This window comes from Mauremys reevesii, unplaced genomic scaffold, assembly GCF_016161935.1.
Source record: "Mauremys reevesii isolate NIE-2019 unplaced genomic scaffold, ASM1616193v1 Contig130, whole genome shotgun sequence".
In the NCBI taxonomy this organism is placed as follows: domain Eukaryota; kingdom Metazoa; phylum Chordata; order Testudines; family Geoemydidae; genus Mauremys; species Mauremys reevesii.
Genome location: NW_024100750.1, coordinates 84,406 through 102,829, shown reverse-complemented (window position 1 = coordinate 102,829; position 18,424 = coordinate 84,406). Strand labels below are relative to the sequence as shown.

General features: G+C 55.1%; 1 protein-coding gene across 1 annotated transcript; it reads left to right on the top strand.

The window, feature by feature from the left end:
* Positions 1-821: 821 nt before the first annotated feature.
* On the top strand, positions 822-16,773 carry LOC120392980 (maestro heat-like repeat-containing protein family member 7). Its single transcript, XM_039517632.1, has 12 exons — positions 822-1,269; positions 1,695-1,792; positions 2,152-2,274; positions 2,757-2,836; positions 3,279-3,384; positions 3,847-3,942; positions 4,689-4,793; positions 5,990-6,125; positions 6,350-6,444; positions 13,515-13,667; positions 14,532-14,672; positions 16,402-16,773. Exons 1-11 carry the CDS (start codon positions 1,008-1,010, stop codon positions 14,625-14,627), a joined length of 1,350 nt encoding a protein of 449 aa, XP_039373566.1. The 5' UTR covers positions 822-1,007; the 3' UTR covers positions 14,628-14,672; positions 16,402-16,773.
* Positions 16,774-18,424: the final 1,651 nt, after the last annotated feature.

Genomic DNA, 18,424 nt, shown 5'->3' with positions numbered 1-18,424 from the left:
CTCTAACTCCTGGCAGCAGTGAGCCTGGGTGAGGATGGATGCTCAAGCTGTCTGCGAAGGAGAAAGGAATGTTTCCAGGTGTTGAACGTCAAGAATTCTAAACTTTGCTAAAATGGCAAGTGTAGAGAAACAAGAAAGAGTTGGGGCCAAACTTTAACCATTGTCTTCTTTAAAGCCCATTCGGGGATGTGAGGCCCAGAGAGCCCAGTCCCACAGATCAATAGGCAGCAATGGAGCCAGGAGTGACACTCCCTCTCAAAGGCAGGGGGAGCGGACACTAGGGCCTGGTTGCGATTGCCAGCTGTGGGAGGGAGTGTGCAGCAGTGGTTAGGGAAGGGGTCCATCCATGGCTCTGACACTCGGTGTGACCCTGAGCCAGTAGCTGAGGCCTGTTTGCCATCAGTAGGGTCGGGGTCCCATGGCTACAGGCCATGGGGGTTGGGAGGCTGCAGGAAGGTGTGTAAAGTGCTGGCATGTCAGGATCCTGGAGGGAGCTGCTTGTCCAGAGTAACCGATGGTCTTTGGGACTGACCCCATTGCTCTAAAAGGATGAGACTTCCTGGATCTAGCAGCAGCAGCAGGGATGACGAGGGGGAACGTTGAGGGGGAGCAGATCACGCAATGAACTCCTGCCAGTGTGTGTAGCTTGCACTCCCTGCGCTCCTATGGGGGGAGAAGGGGCTGCTCTGGTTGGAGCAGGGCTGAGGAGGGACCGAAAAGGCCCAGGAGTGACCCCAGACTCACACCTGTTCCCTGTTCGATTCCAGGATGGCCAAGCTCCTGCGGAGGTTCAGGAGGAAGGCTCTGCAGGTGCACCAGAGCCTTCGGGAAGGAGCGGCCATCTTCCCAAGGGGCAGAGCCACCTCTCCGTCCCCGCTGGCGGGGAAGCAGCTCCCATCCAGGCCAGAAGGCGGAAGTTCCCAGCCTTCTGGAGAACAAAGCCAGCTCCCGGCGCAGGCGCCGACCTGGGAGAGGCCCCGACCAAGCCCAGGTGGAGTTGGCTCAGGATGAGGTTTTGCGGACAGGACCCAGCCCAGGAGGGGCGCCGGGCAGGGAGGCTCTGGGGCCTGTTATGTGGGCAGCAGCGGCCCCAGGAGCCCAGCCATCATTCCCAGCAGGGGGCATCGCCCTGCCCGGGCTCTGAGGATCTTTCAGCCCCCTCAGACCAGGAGCTAGAAGATCCCAGCACCATCAGCTCAGCACGGGACAGCAGCAGTGCCTGGGGCTCCAGCAGCAGCGACGCCTCTGGACGCTGCTGCTTTGTTCCAGGTGAGGAGCCAGGCTGGGCTGAGGGAGGGGTGAGGACGGGGATGTGAACACCCTGGGCCCAGACACTCTCCCAGTGATATGGCGGGGGGGGGGGAGTCCCCAGCCCAGGTGTCTGGCCTGAGCCACGTGAACCCCACTGACACCAGCAGCAGTCACACAGCTGCCCCTGCAGCAAGGGGAGCTGGGGGTGGGGGCATCAAGAGCTGCTGCCACTTTGTCCCTTGATGCTCTGGGGCTGGGGGAGTCGGCACCTCCCGTGGAGTCCTGGACAGTGTGAAGGCAGCCCTGAGAGGGAGGTGTGGGGCCCGATCTGCCCTGGGTGCCTGAGGTGGGAAGGGGGGTCCTTTATCCTGCGCTCCCCACCACACCCCTGTCCTTCCCCAAGGCAGCAGACATCCCCCTGTTCCCTTCTCTCCCGGGTGCAGGGACCCCCACGGAGTCAGCGGCGGAGGAATGGCTGGAGATGACCACAGAGGAAGCTGCTCTCAAGGTCATCGGAGAGCAGCTCCAGGGCAGAGACAAGGTACAAATGTTCCCCACCTGGGCTGGAACCAAGATTGTCCTGTCCCTTCCCAGCATCCCCACCCCCTGCCGAGGGTCTTGTCCCTGATGATCCACCACCCCTAATGGGGCCCTTGTACATCCCTGATGTGGGACCCCCAAGATGGGGGTGTTTGTCCCACAACAGCCGAGGTCTCCTCCCCCCACAGGCACTGTCCCAGTTCCCAGTCCTGCTTGTGTAGGAGTCGTGGGGGATTTGGACACGAGGCGGCTCCCCACAATCCCCCATTGAGGCCTGAGCCCTGGAGCTGGTGTGGGTGGGGAGGAAGGTCCCTAGCTAACAGGTTCTCTCTCACTATCCCCCACTCCCGGTGGGTACAGGATGAGGGGCAGCAGCTCAGGTTCCTGCGGGCCATCTACCCCGCGTGTCTTGCTGCACAGGACAGAGGGCAGGACACGCTGGAGCCGCACTGCTGTAAGGCGGCTGTGGTGGAGAGGATTGTGGTGAGTGAGACCCGTCATCCGGCAGCTGGAGGGGGGAGAGAGACGTGGGATTGGCCGGGGTATGGCCGGGCTAATGGGTGGGGGCTGGGGGGTGTGGGTGGGGGCAGCAGAGGGCAGGGATTGCTGGGGCTGAAGGCAGGGAGAAGAGAAGGGAGAATTGTGAGATTGGGCAGTGGGGGAATTGTGGGGCTGGAGGGCAGCTGTGACTTGGGGACAAGAAATCACATGGTCCCAGCTCGGTTGTGGGAATGGTGCTGAATGGGGGCAGGTTTGACAGGGAGGAGGGAAGAAGGGGATTGGGACTGAGCTGGGCAGGAATCCTGGAAGGGGACCAGTTTGCTGGGCAGGAAGAAATGGGAGGAGCGGGAGGTAGTGGGGGATCCTGCTGGCCATGTGGGGCACTGGCTGTGTCATCTCCTCACGGGGAGGTGTCAGCAGGGCCCGAATCTCTGACGCTCCTTTGTCTCCTTCGCGTCTCACAGGAGCTCATTGAGGAGCTTCCTAAAGACTCTCCACCCAGCGAGATCCTCGCCAGCTGCCTGGCTGCTGTGGGCAACCTCAGGTACCGAGACAGCCCCCTCCTCCCCACTCCCACCTGCCCTCCGCTGGCTCCCCTAACCCCAGTGCTGCCCAGGCCCAAGGCTGGGAGACTGTCCCTCCCACTCCCAGGTCGCTCACCTCCCAGGAGTGGCTCCTCTGGCAGAGCTGGTGGGGCGGGAAGGGTCACTCTGTCCTGGCTGGGCTCTTCTTTTCACCCCACTAACATTGCAGGGGCCTTGGGGAGGGGCTCACTCCCGGGCTCAGATACAGGAGGGGCAGCAGGCTCCAGGGACCTGCCCTGCCACTGTCTGTCTGTGACGCCTCGGCCTTGTCATTCCCTAGCTCAGTGCCTCAGTTTCCATTCTCGCCAGCCTGTGCCTGTAGCCCTGTGGTTTCGTGTCCGTGTTGGCGACAGTCCCACTCCCGCACTGCGCAGTCTAATACCAGCTCCTCTCTCTTGCCAGCACCATGAAACCAGCCCTTGAGCCTGAGCTAGAGTCCCGCCTCTTGCAAGCTGCCCTTGGCTCGGTCTTCACCCTGGGCACGGAGACGGACGCCACCGACATCCAGGTACATCCTCCGCCTCTTCCAGAGTGGTCCTTGTCCGGGCTCCCTTGATTCGCTGGAGCTCCAGATTTAGGGGTGGGGTAGGCAGAGATGGAACAAGCTGTAGGGTTGGATCCTTCCCTCCAGAGGATTACCCCCTTCTTTCTTTCTTTCTTTCTTTCTTTCTTTCTTTCTTTCTTTCTTTCTCTTCCATATGCCGTGTTTTGCCCAGCAGCCCAGCTACCATCCATAGCAACTTGGCTGTATCCTACTCTTCCGCCTACAAGGCCGTCTGCAGAGACCTGCTAAGCTCATGGATCAAAGATCCAGGTGTCATCAATCCTTGCTAATTGCCTGCAGTGGGACATGAATGAGCGAGGCCAGGAGATGTGTTTGGGAGTCTCACCAGTGCTTCCCAGAGAACCCTCTTCCCATCCTGTGGCAGGGGTCGGCCCAGTTTCCCTAACTCTGACCCATGCTTTGCAGGCGCTACACAAAGTCATGCCAGAGCTCCTGGATGCTGTGCTGGGGAACCTGCTGGCAGAGTCCCCAGACGCAGGCAGGCTCCACTTCATCTTGGAGGTGAGTCCCATAAGGAGGGGTGGGAACCAATTTTACCTTAACTCTTTGGGGGCTGGTAAGGAGAGACTGGCAGATCCAGTTTCTATTCTGTCCTCCTAGCTGGGTCCCCATTGGGGCGTCCTTGGCTGGGGAGGTCAGTGCAATGCAGTGTCAGGTCCTGCTTTCTTGAGGGACAGAGGAAGGAGCTGGGACATCAAGCCAGAGCTCTGCCTGCTTCTGTTGAACACTAATCACAGGGCCCCTGGTTGTCTTGGGGAGTGAGAGTCTGAAACCCCCCCTTCCCCCGCCCCCCCAACACACACACCCCACGAGTTTCCAGAGATGGTTCTCAGAGAAGAGGCACACGCTCCTTCCTAGAGAAACAGGAGGAACCCAGGGAATCAGCCCTTCTCTCTGATATGCTCTGAAATTCCTGGGGGGATTGTGCTCTCAGTGACTCCTTACATCCCACCAAGGATTTTAGTGGCAGGGAAGGGCGAGGATTCAGTCTCCTTTCTGGTGAACTCTTCAGGAATCAGGAGCTCTGGGAGGATGGGACCAATCTAGAGAGACCCTGACAAGTTGTGACCTGCAGGATACAAGCTGCGTCCTGGGGGAAAGAATCCCCTTCTAAAGCTCTGTGATCAATGACTCAGCTATTCTCTCTGTGCATAATGTCTCGGGCCCCTGGGGCTGGGGCGGGGGATGGGGCTCATTTGCAAAGCACCACCTGCCCATTCATCCTGACCTGCCTCCTTTCCCCACAGCATGTCAACCGCTGGATCGTGTCCAGGGTGCCCCAGGAGACAGCCAGGGCCATTAAGAGCAGCACGGCCCTGCTGAGATTTGCAGTCACCCTCCCCGAGTTTGACGTAAGTGACCTCTGACCCCAGCTTCCTGACTCCAGGCGCAGGCGGGCTGGCTCCACCGGGCTGTAGGATCTGCTGCTGCAGGGGCTGTGGGTTCGCAGTGTTCCTCTTGGGGAGGCAGAGTCAGAGCAGGGAATGAGATAGGCTTGAGTCAAGTTCTTCTTGTCCTGGTCAAGTGTCGTCCCTGGGCCTTGAAGGGGATTGTCATAACTATAAAGGGAAGGGAACAGCCCTCCTGTGTACAATACTATCCAATCCCTCCTGGCCAGAGACACCAAAATCCTTTTCCCTGTAAAGGGTGAAGAAGCTCAGGTAATCTGGCTGACACCTGACCCAAAGGACCAATAAGGGGACAGGATACTTTCAAATCTTGGTGGGAGGGGGAGGCTTTTGTTTGTGTGCTCTTTGTGTTGGGGGTTGTTCGCTCTTGGGACTAAGAGGGACCAGCCATCAATCCAGGCTCTCCAAATCTTTCTGAACCAGTCTCTCATATTTCAAACTTGTAAGTACCAGCCAGGCAAGGCGTGTTAGGTTTCTCTTTGTTTTTTCAACTTGTAAATGTTCCTTTTTGCTAAGAGGATTTACCCTGTTTGCTGCAACTTTGAACCTAAGGCTAGAGGGGGTTCCTCTGGGCTCCTTGAATCTGATGACCCTGTAAAGTTATTTTCCATCCTGATTTTACAGAGATGATTTTTACCTTTCTTTCTTTAATGAAAAGCCTTCTTTTTAAGAACCTGATTGATTTTTCCTTGTTTTAAGATCCAAGGGTTTGGATCAGTGTTCACCAGGAAATTGGTGGAGGAGTCTCTCAAGGCTACCCAGGGAAGGGTTCTAGTATTTGGGAGGGAGATATTCTAGGGGGGAGGTCGACAGAGTTTCCCAAATAACTCTTAAATGCTTTGGGTGGTGGCAGAAAAACCAGATCTAAGCTGGTAATTAAGCTTAGAGGTTCTCATGCAGGTCCCCACATCTGTACCCTAGAGTTCGGAGTGGGAAGGAACCTTGACGGGGACCATGTTCAAGCCCCTGCTTGGCATCCCAAAGCAGCTCCTGGCTCCCTTGGCAGCAGAGCAAATGAAGGGTCTGTCTCAGGCTCCTCTCCCCCAGCATCTCCTGCAGAAGGAGCCTTCTGGCCCAGGGGGGACAGGGAGCTGACAGGAAAATGCTGATGGAGTCTCCTCTCCTCTCCCTTCCATTAGATCTCAGCAGAGTTCCCTAGGCTGGGTCAGCACGTGGCCCAGCTGGCTCTGTTTGTGAGTTACCCAGACCAGGACATCAGCCGGCAGGCCAGGGAGGGGACTTACCGGCTGTACCAGCTGCTGCTCGAACAGAGGGGTAAGGAACCCACTGGGACACGGAACCCATCAGGGGACTGAAAGGGACCACAGGTGGATAATGGGACCCCAGACAATTTCCCTCAGCCTGACACCAGCTGGAGAACAAGTCTCTCTCCGCCTCTGTTCTTCTCCACTCCACTGGGCAGCCACCAATGGGATTGGAAGGACACAGAAACTGCAACCAGAATGATCAAAGTGTCTCTCTCTCTCTCTCTCTTCCAGGGCTGAGCATACACGAGGTGGAGGATCTGTGGTGCCACAACTGGTACCAGGACAGCAGGCTCCTGGGCTATCAAAACACAGCCAGGGTGGGGGAGGTAAGGACACTGTGGCAGGGTAGGACACAGCTCAGGGAGTGGGGCTGGCTGGGGTCCCTGCAGTGGATGCCTCCTGGAGACAGGACAAGAGCCCACTCCTTATTTCCAGCTCAGAGTTCCTCACCCAGCACCCAGTGGGACAGGCTGGTGCTAAAGGTCCCACATTGGAACCTCGCTAGTTGCTGTGATTTGAGTGTCTTCCATGGAGCCGTTGCTACGTGGCATAAGGAGAATCCCCGGGTGGGTGAGTTAATAGAGGATTATGGCTCTGGGTGTCTCTCTGCTCCTTGTCCCCTTGGCTGATCCCCAAGTGTCTGAGAGAAGAGCACTGGGTCCGTCAGTCACTAGTGCTTGAGCAGACCCTTGTTTACTTCCCTGCACCCTGTAGAAGCAGAGAAAGGAGGTGGGGTTTGCCCAAGTCCATTGCCAGTCAGGAAGCAGAATGCCCCAAGCCGAGAACTGGGGAGGGGACACAGTGAGCTCCAGAGCCAATATGCACCACATGCGCCTCCTCATGTCTCCAGTCCTGGCCAGGGAATGGCAGAGTATCTGGACCTCAGCCACTGTGCCAAAGAAGCACATTGTCACTGACCCAAGTTGCGACTACTTGCTGCACAAGTAGAAAATCAAAGACCTCCCGGCCCCCTGTCTCACAACTGTGCTGAGAACATCCAAACCTTGGAACACACCATAACCCAGTGCTCCCAGATTGGAGTCAAAGGTGAAATGTGTGATTTTGATAACATCACAGAGGAGGCCTTGGAATGGCTCCTGGATCTCCAAGTGCATCTACAGAATGCTGCCCTATAGATGCAACGTGAGAGAGACTCTGTGAGCTTGTCCTGCCTCCTGTGGGAACTTGGCAGATAAGTATGTGAGAGCTGAAGTGTTTAGACTTCAAGGTCGAGGCTAGTTTTTATCTGCTGGTAGGCAGTAAATAGGATGATAAGTCAAACAGGTGTTAGGATGATAATTACCCTATGGGGTTACAGCTGCGGCTGTGTAAATTTTGTTAACCAATTAGCAACTGCTTGCTTGCCTGCTTCAAGAGTATAAAGATGTATGCTGGAGAGAAATAAATGACTTTGCTGCCAATCAAACTGACTGAAGAGCTTTGTTCATATACGCCTGCGATGCAACAAATGGTGACCCCGACGTGATTGAATGAGGACAGTGTTGGTGGCCTGAACTGAAAAGAAGAAAAGGAGGCGCACCTGAGTCTCAGTGTCGAGCGGCTAGGAGCCGCAGGGCGTCCGAAAAGAGGGGCGCACCTGAGCTCAGTGTTGAGCGGCGGCCGCAGGGCGTCCGAAAAGAAGGGCGCACCTGAGTTCAGTGTTGAGCGGCTAGGAGCCGTAGGGCGTCCGAAAAGAGGGGCGCACCTGAGCTCAGTGTCGAGTGGCAAGCCGCAGGGCGTCTGAAAAGGGAGGCACACCCCAGCCCAGAGGTGAGCAGCTAACATGGGAACCGCTGCATCAGCGGAAGAAAGGACGGTGCATGAATATCTGATGCGCATCGCGGAGCGGCAGGGAGAGAAGCTCCCCTCTGATACGTTATCCCGTCTGCTGCGGTGGGGACGGAGAAGGGGACTTTCTGTTCAACCAAGTACAATTTTTGATAAAACTGTTTGGGAGCGGCTAGGCTCTGAGCTTTGGAAGTCGGTGGCTCAGGGCGATAAGGAGGCCTTCTCCCTGAGTCCAGTATGGAATAAGGCGAAGGAGATAATAGAAACTCTCGTGGCCGAGGCAGGAGTGCAGGTGGCCCTTTCTGAGCTCTGCCGCCCAACGCCCGGAATGCCTTCTGTGTTGCCGGTTGGAGCCAGAGAGTTTTTTGGTGGTGAGGACACGGTGATACCTTTGGCTTCCAACTCCTACCCTATGGATGATGTTGCCCCTGCTACGGCCCCACTACCCTCCAATGTGGCTATCGGCCCCGACATGATTGATCCTGCTACGGTCCCGTTACCCCCCGATACGCCCGAGCCTATGGAGACAGCCTTGCCGTATGCACCCCCTCCAAAGCCATGCCGTGTCCACGGGACCTGGGGGTGCCACGATTGCGGGGGAACGAAGGGGGCTCGGGTGGAACATGTGCCATCAAAGCCATATCCCGATTTGACTACGTTTACTCAGTTTACTCAGTCTGATGCCTTCTATAAGGAGATGGAGCGCCAGGGTCGACAGCTGCAGCATATATGTGACAAGTTGGACCAATTGGAAGGTCTTCCACCTGGATCATCGCGATCGCATCTTCACAAGTGCTTTCATTCGACTCGCCCCCCCGCCCCGCCTGGCCCCGGGGACCCTCCAACTGGGGACCCTCCGGATCCGGTACAGCGCTGGCATGGAGTTTTAAGAGAAGCCATCCTTGAAGGTCTAACACCTGAGGCCTTTCCGGTGATTACGCCAGACCCTCAACACCCTAATCATAGACGGTGGGCCCCTTTGGACTGGAAGTTGATCCGTGAGGCACAGAAATCGATCATGGCTTATGGACTAGATAATCCGTATGTACAGTCTATCATTGAACAGGTATTTGCTGGCCAAGCAATGTGTCCGTATGATGCGATTAAGCTAGCTGACATGCTTCTTACACCTACACAGAAATTGTTGTGGAAAGATGATTGGGCTAAGAGAGTTGACTTGGCTCTTGTCCGCAATTTGGATTTACCGGATGATGATCCTCGGCGCGTGGCCACTGCTGATATGTTTTTGGGAGCCGGTCGCTTTGTTGACCCGCATTTGCAAGCCCGCCTCGATCCCCGGATCCTGCAGCAGTCGCAGGAACTGGCTTTGGCTGCCTTTAAAGCGGTGCCCCAGATGGGAAAGCCGAGCCCTCCCTACGCTAAAATTATGCAAGGCCCATCGGAACCATATTCCACCTTTTTGGATCGCCTTGAGAGGCTATTGATAGATCTCCTAATCTGACGCCAGAGGCCAGAACTGCAGTTGGACTTGATCTTGCAACCCAGAATGCAAATCCCACTTGCCGTGATATTAGCCACCTTGCCCAAGACTGCGACCCTGATGGAAATGATTGAGGCATGTGGTAGGGCCGCTATGCTTGAGGAGACGGATAAGGCAGCAATTCATGCTAAGGCACAGGCCTCTGCACTGGCCGTGGCGTTACAACCCCTGCTCGGGCGACAGCGGGGGGCTAGAAAACCGACCCGGCCAGCCGGCCCCTGTTTTGGTTGCGGAAAACCCGGGCATTTCCGGCGGGACTGCCCTATGCAAAATGGGCAGCGGGCCTCTGATGTGTTACCTGAAGCTGCAACTGGCGCTTGCACACGATGTGATAAGTTTGGACATCGCGCCACCGACTGTTGGGCGCGTTACAAGAAGGATGGAACACCGCTGCCGGGAAACGGATCACGGAGCGCCCCTCGGAGGAGCGCGACGACACAAGTGCCTCCACCCGCCAACCCGGCTGCCTGGAACACCTCACCGGAGCAACCCGTGGCAGTGCCGGAGTGGATTTGGCCACAGCGACAGATGTAGTTTTAGAGACTGACGAGGTTCAAGTTCTTCCTTCCAACACCGATGGTCCATTAGGATTTGGCCTGAGTGCCCTTTTGATTGGCCGCTCGTCAACATCAAAACAAGGTATTTTTGTTTTGCCTGGCCTTATTGATGCCGATTATACGGGGAATATTGGGATAATGGTACGTGCCCTTTGTCCCCCTGTGACTATAACTGCTGGTACACGTCTTGCTCAGTTAATACCTTTCAAGGGATGTGTGCCCCGATCGACCCCGATTGACCGCGGGTCTCGAGGGTTTGGATCCACTGGCCCTCCCCACACTGCCTTTGCTATGGACATCACTTTGCGCAAGCCCACCCGAACTGCTCGGCTTCAGGGATCCGATGGGCGGCAGATCACTCAGGAAGCTTTTATTGGGGATGCAATGCAGAGTGGGGTAACTGAGGCACCTGTGACGACAGAGGTAGAAGATACTGTGTTTACCTTGGAATCAGAGCCCACTGAAGCGGTTGCAGCTGAGGCCCCCATGCAGAATGATGTAGGAGATGCGCCATCTAACCTAGTATCAGAATACCCAGGGGCAGTTGTAAATGGGGCCCCTCTACAGAGCGCCATGTGTCCTCAAGAACTGCCTGTGTGTAGAAAGGGAGACGAAGAGGAGCAAGAGAATTTAGCAGTGCAGCTGGCAGATACTGGCTCACCCATTTTTAGTATTGAAAGCTCTGGGGCTCAAAAAACATTTGTGCCTGTTACAGCTGCAGCAATTGAAGAACAAATCATTGCAGAAACTGTAACATCTATGGAAACCTCAGCTGAAACTTTAAAGCCTTTAGAAGCAGTGCCTGGAAAACTATTTCCTGAACTAGTCCAAGATATTACCACTGCTCATTCGGGATTTGAGGCTGCAAACAGTAGGACTGAAGAAACTGCAACAGTGTCAGTATCGGAGATGACTGCTGCAATGGTGGATGGAATGACTGAGAAAGCAACAAGATTTACACAACCTGAGCCCCTGGAGAACAACTGCTTGTTAGCTGTGCCAGGATCCCGTTTGTTTGATCCTCCCTGATTGATTTAATTGATTGAAATAATTTTTGCTTTGCCTGAATGTATAGGATGGTGTCCTGATAATTTCCCCAGTAGAACTTGAACCACGATGGTGGTGGAACAGAAGAAAAAACACTCGCATCATTGATATTGCCAATGTCTAGAAATTCCTGACTAAAAGGGCATTGAGAACTGACCCTGGTAAAGAAGCAAAGAATTGCACACTGGCAGGAAAAAATTTGGACTCCTGCTAAAAAATGTGGTATTGATTGGATTTTGGGGTTTATTTTACAGGCTGCGCCCTGTGTTGTGGAATTTTTTTTTAGCATGTATTGCGCTCCCTAATTGGATTGTAAATGGTATTACCCCCCCCCCCCCATTACTAGCCCTGTTTTTTAGAGCCTAATTGTTTTTTGTTTTTAAAGTTTGAGAAAACTCAGCCAAAAGGTTTGTTGAGTATTCTCAAAGGGGGGGGGAGTTTATGGTGTTATTTAGGCATAAATTTAGGTAATTTGGGAGAATGGCTTTGAATTTATGTGACCCAAAATACCTTTATGTAAAGTGCTTTGGATCGGGCCTAGGCAGGTAGGCAATAGACAGAGGCTTGGAAAGGAAAAAAGGATCGGGCCCAAGCGGGCAGGCAACAGACAACAAGCTTGGAAAACTGGTTGATAACCTTGAGGGTGTAGTTGATAGAAAAGGTAATTAACTACAAGCGAGTAATGTTAGGCAGAGTACAAAGTTAACTCTGTGGTTGCTGGAGGGAATAGCAGTTGAATTTTGTAAGGATGCTAAAGAGAAAAGTTTTTGGTGTTTTTGAAATGTTTGTAAATAAATTTAGGCAAATAAATTAGTTTGCAATTGTTTGGCCATAAATAATTTTGTTGCATTAATTGAAGATTGTATATTGTGCTATGTAATTGTATTAGGCTACGGGCATATAAGTGGTGATTTTTTTGTGTGTTTAAAAGTAGAAGTTAATAGTAAGAATCCTTAAGCTGTGAATAGCTTTGAATTTACAAGTAAGCCAGGATGCAATTGTATTACTGTAAATGATTTAATTGATGATGTAATTTTCCTTTTTTGCCTGATGGTACTAAGGGTATTTGTATATTGTATGTAATGATTGCTTGCCCAGTAGGGGTAGTTTTGTTTTGTTTTTTAGATATTAAGAAAATTGGTGTTAGCTGCATAGCATTTTATGTACCATGCATTTATTTATGGAGTTCAATTTATGTTATGTGTTTTATGTTTTGTTTTGTGGTGTTTGTTTGTTTTTCTGGCCAGAATTGTCTTTTGCGTTTTATGTGGTTTATGTTGTGTTTTTTCTAGGACCCCCCCTCCCTCAGTGTCAGTTTGATCGCCTGACATCTGAGGGATGATTTGGTAATAGAAGTTTGCCACAAGTTGGTGTGCTATAGAGAAGGGGGGAATCCTGTAGAATTTACACCATTTATTTGTTGTGCTTTGTTTTTGTTTGGTGTTGTTGGGGTTATGTTAAGAATTGCATGGTTATATAGGTTGGTTTTATAAAGTTTTAATTTTGGTTTGTGATAGATTGTAGTGTTATGATGTTATGAGTTGGGAATGTTTTGCTTATGCCTTTTTTCTTTTTTTTTCTTTTTTTATTTTGAGAAAAGGTGGGAGATGTGGGAACTTGGCAGATAAGTATGTGAGAGCTGAAGTGTTTAGACTTCAAGGTCGAGGCTAGTTTTTATCTGCTGGTAGGCAGTAAATAGGATGATAAGTCAAACAGGTGTTAGGATGATAATTACCCTATGGGGTTACAGCTGCGGCTGTGTAAATTTTGTTAACCAATTAGCAACTGCTTGCTTGCCTGCTTCAAGAGTATAAAGATGTATGCTGGAGAGAAATAAATGACTTTGCTGCCAATCAAACAAACAAGCTTTGTTCATATACGCCTGCGATGCAACAGCCTCCCACAAGCTGAATTGCTGCAGCAGAAGAAAAGTTTCCTAGGAGTGTCTGTGATGGGGACTGGGACATGAGTCTCCTTATCCTGGTCAGGTTGCAGATTGGATTCCCTTTGGCAGAAACCAAGGAGCTGCCGAGGCCATAGCCAGCTACTAGAGAAATCACTAATTTGGGGGCAATAGACCTTTGGTCTGTCAGCTCCAACCCCTCCCCCCCCCCCCCACGCACACTCCTCTAGCCACTGAGGTGCAGGAGATCTCTCTGCTGGAAGCAATACAGGGTCCCCTATCATCTCGGTGCGCTGCACAGCAGAGTGGGCCCTGCTCACCCACATTAGAGATCTATTTCCAGCCCATCATGGCCCCTGCGATCAATTGCCCTCCAGAAAGAGACACTGGAGGCTTTGGTCCCTAAGCATCTGCCACCTTTTCATAAAGGTGCTTCCTGAGCATCGGGACCCTGACAGCCTCCTGGGGAATGAACGGCCTTGGCTACAGCAGCTCTCTTACCCTTCCTTTGGGGCACCGGACACTGAGGCCATTCTATCTCCAGGGCTTGGAGGCTGGCTCTGGGCAATCTGCTACAGCCTCCTGTCCTGTTGGTTTTAGGTCTTTGGAAAATTCTTCTCTGCGGGGCAGAGGAAATGCTTCCTCAAGACAGCCGTGCCAGCGATCTACAACCCCCTGCTGTGCATTAGCCAGGCTGGGCTTCTCCTCACATACGCCATCCTGGGGGAAGCCGAGCAACTGCTGGGGTACACGGTAAGCAGCTGCATTCGACTCAGGAGATTGGAGCGGGGCCCAGGCCTCATTCCCATCCTATCACCATTTGCTGGCCTGGGAGCAAGGAGCCTAGTGGGGACTTGTGGACTTCATGGACTTGTGTTCTTAGGACGTGATGCTCTGCTCTCACTCCTGGGAAGGGCAGGAGAGTCCCCTAAGTGCCCTGTGTGAACCTTTCCTGCCCCACAGAGCTGCACCTATTTCCCCATGGCCTAGTGTCCATGTCACCCCAGCCACCACCCAGAGTTGCTCCCATCACTGGCAGCCTGGGAGGCCAAGGACTGATGGGTGATGGCGACCGGCCAGGCAGTTCTGAGGCACATGGGTGGGGGAAGCTTGTCCTGCTGCTGGCAGGGCTGGACCCGCTCTAGAGAGAATGGGAGGATTCAGCCAGCAGGGGCTGCTGACCTGCCCCGTTCACCAGGGCTGCCATCCTCTGGCTTCAGCATTTGTCACTGGGGTGACTTGGGGAAAGGTCTCAACCTTCCCCAAGGCCACTTCACTGCTGTCAGAATCCCTCCTGCCCTACCTGGGTGGGAATGGAGGCAGGGGTGGAGGAGAGGGTTCTACCAACTTGAGCGGTGTCCCCAGGTGGGTTGGAGGTGGAACAGCTGTCAGGGGCACTGAGGGGGAGGCGGCAGGAGCTAACCCTAAAGGAGGGGGGCTGGCACTGGAGGTCACTAGAGAGGACAAGAAGCCTCCATCCTGGGGATCAGGAGAGTGAATCCACCACTCAGACATGAGCAGCTGCTGGGTGGAAATGGTGCTGGTTCCAGGTGCCCTTAATCCTCCCTGATTCCTGGGCAGTGTCTCAGTCTCTGACATGTTCTCCTTCCCCTGCAGCTGGAGGACATCACCGCCAAGGTGATGGGTCAGCTCCGCAGCATCCGGCAGCTGCACCAGGTGCCTGAGGTGCTGCAAGGGCTGAGCCTCACCTGATGCCCTTAAAGGTCCCCCCTCAGCAACTCCCGCTCCCTGCTGCAGGTACTGCTCTGTCTCCCTGGAAATGGGGGCTAGTGGAAGGGGAAATGGAGGCCCCTGTCACTGACAGAAACTCTCTCCCCTCTCTGTGGAGCAGGGTCCTTCCTCTGACCCCAAACTTCCTTCATCTGGGGCATGAGCTCTTCCCTCACTCCCTACCCTCCCCTCTTTCCTTGCTCTCACCCCCATCCCATTCCCTGGGCTCCCAGGCAGAGCTCTCCTGCCCCAGATGGCGCAGAAGCACCTTTGTGCCAGAGCTACATTTTCCATCTGCCCAACTGAAGCTCAGGAAGCTCCACATTTGAGGAGGTGAGGATGGGACAGAGGCTCAGGGCCTGCTTCACCTCTTGCCCTTAATTCTTCCTTTGGCCCTTCTGTGGGCTCTCAGAGGGTGACATGAACGGGAACCTCCTCCCCACCTGTCTGCTAGGCCCTGGGGTGTGTGACAGCCTCCCAGCTGGGCCACCTCAGGGAGCAGTGGGGACAGGTCACCTTGTCCTAGGAAACCAAGCAGTGCTAGTTCTCAGAGAGGCTGAGAGGGAGACCCCGCTCCCTCGTGGAGGTAAGAGCCATTGACTGCTTTGGGCAGATGGCAGTGGTGAGCTGGAGCCGGTTCGCAGGAACTGGATGTTAAATTTAGAAACCCTTTTAGAACCAGCTGTTCCAGGACAACCGGTTCTGAAAAAGCTTTTCCGTTTAACAAAAGCTCGGGCAGCCGTCCCCGCCCCAGCTCACCTCCCCCTCCTCCCTGAACGCTCCGCCCTCCTTCTCCTCCCCCACCCCTGCTTCCCGCGAATCAGATGTTCGCTGGAAGCCTGAAACAAGCAGCAGGCAGGTAGGCTGGGGCTGGGGGGTGCGAGTACAGCTCCAGGGAGGCACAGCGCGGCCCTGTCTGGCCCCAGCCGAGTGCCCCAGCCCAGTCCCTGCCAAGCACCCCCGGCTCTGGCCCCAGTGGCTCCGGCCTGGCTCGGCCCCGTGGCGCCAGTGCTGGTCCCGGACGAGCGGCTCCGGCCCGGCCCAGCCCAGGGAGTCAGGCCCCGCGGCGCCGGTCCTGGTCCTGACTGACCAGCTCCGGCCTGGCTCGGCCCAGCCTGTGGAGTCGAGCCCCACTGCACCAGTCCCGGTCCTGGCCAAGCGGACCTGGCCCCGGCCCCGGCCCCAGGCAGTGTGGTAAGGGGGCAGGAAGCAGGGAGGGGGGGTTGGAAGAGGGCTGGGGAGTTCGGTGGGTTGTGGGAGGGATGGATAGGGGTTGGGGCGGTCAGAGGGCAGGGAACAGGGGGATCGAATGGGGGCAAGGGTTCCAGGGGGGCAGTCAGGAAGGAGCAGGGGTTAGATGAGACGATGGGGGGCAGTCGGGACAGAGAGAAGGGGTGGTTGGATGGGGCAGGCGTCCTGGGGGGCCATCAGGAATGAGAGGAGGGGTTGGATGGGATGGCAAGGGGGCAGTCAGGGGACAGGGAAGGGGGGTGGATGGGTCAGGGGTCCTGGGGGAGGGCGTCAAGGAACATGGGGGGCTGGATGAGGCATGACCCCCTGGGGGGGCACGGCCCCCTTGTGGGTGAGCAGGAGGGACACCCTTTGAATGGATGGGCTTGGACTTAGTGGGGCCTTTGGAGAAGAGTAGCTCCGGCCATAAGTATATCAGGTTGTGGTTGACTATGCCACACGGTATCCAGAGGTGGTACCACTATGGTCTGCCACGGCTCCAGTTATCGCCAGTGAACTCTTGCAGATCTTCGCACGGGTTGGCTTGCTGCAGGAGACACTGACGGACATCATCATCTACAGTGCCAACTGGAAGGAACAGCTCCAGCTGTGGGCGCTGGGCAGAGCAGGACTCACCGCAAACCGAACCAAATGTCACCTGGGCCAGAAAGAACTGATCTACCCGGGCTATACAGTGGGCCAAGGGAAAATACGGCCTTTGGTATCTGAGCCACAAGCTGTTCTACCTAATAGGGAACCCCTTCTCCTTGGTAACAGACCACGCACCCCTCAGGTGGATTAACAGCATGAAGGACTCACACACACGGATCATGTGGTGGTACATGTCCCTCCAACCCTATTCCTTTCGAGTGTTACACCGGCCGGGAAAGGCTCATGCGGATGCAGATTTCTTTTCCCGAGATGGGGGGGGTCGGAGGGGTAGGGGGAAGGGGAGGAGACGACCAAGGGTCAGGCTGCCCAGGGGACTGTCTTAAGGGGGAGAGTGTGTGATGGGGCAGAGCAGTCCTGCACTGGCATAGCAGGGGTTAACCCTTCCTCCCTGGCAGAGGAAGCCCCGCCCCAGAAGTTCTGCTGGGCATGCTCCAACTGGAGCTCAGATATAAAAGCCTGCACATCAGCTCAGTCTGGGCTGACCGCCAGAGGGGAAGGACACACGCTGTTAGCTCCTGCAGAGAGAGGGGCTGCGAGCCAGGATCCAGGCATCAGCCCTGTCGAGGCTCCACCGGAGACTCTGACGGAGGACGACCCAGGGGAGGAACAGACCGGAGAACCCCTCGCCGCAGAAGCACTGCCATTCCCAGGGGAAAGTAGAGATAAACGGTGTTAATGCTGTATTACCACTGGCGTGTTGCAGGCGGATCCCCGCTGAGCAAGCGGCAAGTAGAGCTTGCCGCTACCAGGGCCCTGGCTTAGGGCTCGGTGGAGAGGGTGGGCCCGAGTGCCCCTACCCCCCCACCCTGAACCGTGAAGGATTATATGGACTCTGGCTGTTAGGCCGTGCTACCCCATGTGTACAGGGGGATTATATGGACTCTGGCCACTAGGCCATGCTCCCCCGCCTGCAAGGGGGGATTTTATAGACTCTGCTCGCTAGGCCGCGCTACCCCACCTGCAAAGGAGGATTAAATGGACTTTGGCTGCAGGGGAGAGGGAGGCCAGGGGAGGGGAGACCAGGAGGGGCTCTGACTACTGGAGGCCCGGATGTGAGTGGCTCAATCGGGCCTGGCCGCCGCTTCAGCTGAGTCACACTCTGCATTGGGTGGGGCCACCCAGAGGATTCAGGGGTCCCGGGTCTTTGGCGGCGGGACCCGGAGCGAAGGACCCCCACCGCTGAATTGCCGCTGAAGAGCCAGAGCAGAAGAAGCTCCGGGGCCTGGCCCGCGAGAGTTTTCTGGGGCCCCGGCGCGAGTGACAGACCCTTCTCCAGAGGCCCCAAAAACTCTGAGGATGGGCCCAGGGCCTGGGGCAAATTGCCCCACTTGCTCCCCTCTGGGTAGCCCGGCATTGGGAGGGAAATCACGGACCTTTAGATTTTTACAAATTCCTCCCGACGGCTATATAAAAACCAAAAAGCTGGACATGTCTTGGAAAATCCGGATGCATGGTAACCATATCATAGGGACTCCAGGATCTGAAGCTGATGCCAGCTATATGGTGAATCCTCCAACAAGGCACCAAACAGCTCTTCCACATGCTGCAAACTGGCCTCACTGGCTGACTATGTAGGAGAACAGAAACCCTTTGTTACCGCAGGAGAGTCTCTTCAATGCTGCACTCTTTGCATGGCTTTCAGAGGTCACCGTGAAACACGACTACCCTGCCCCTAGGAGTCTCTCAAGCAGCTGCCTGCGCACTCACTTGGCACCCACCAGTAATGGTCTCTGACAGTGGCATTGCAGAGGGAGCTTAGCAGACCGTCCCTTCTATGACTTCCTGAATTGCTGCCAGGACTGATTCTAAGAGAAGAGCGGATTTCTCCTCTGCGCTAGGGAGATTCTCATAGGAAAAGCAGCTGTGGTACGGGATGG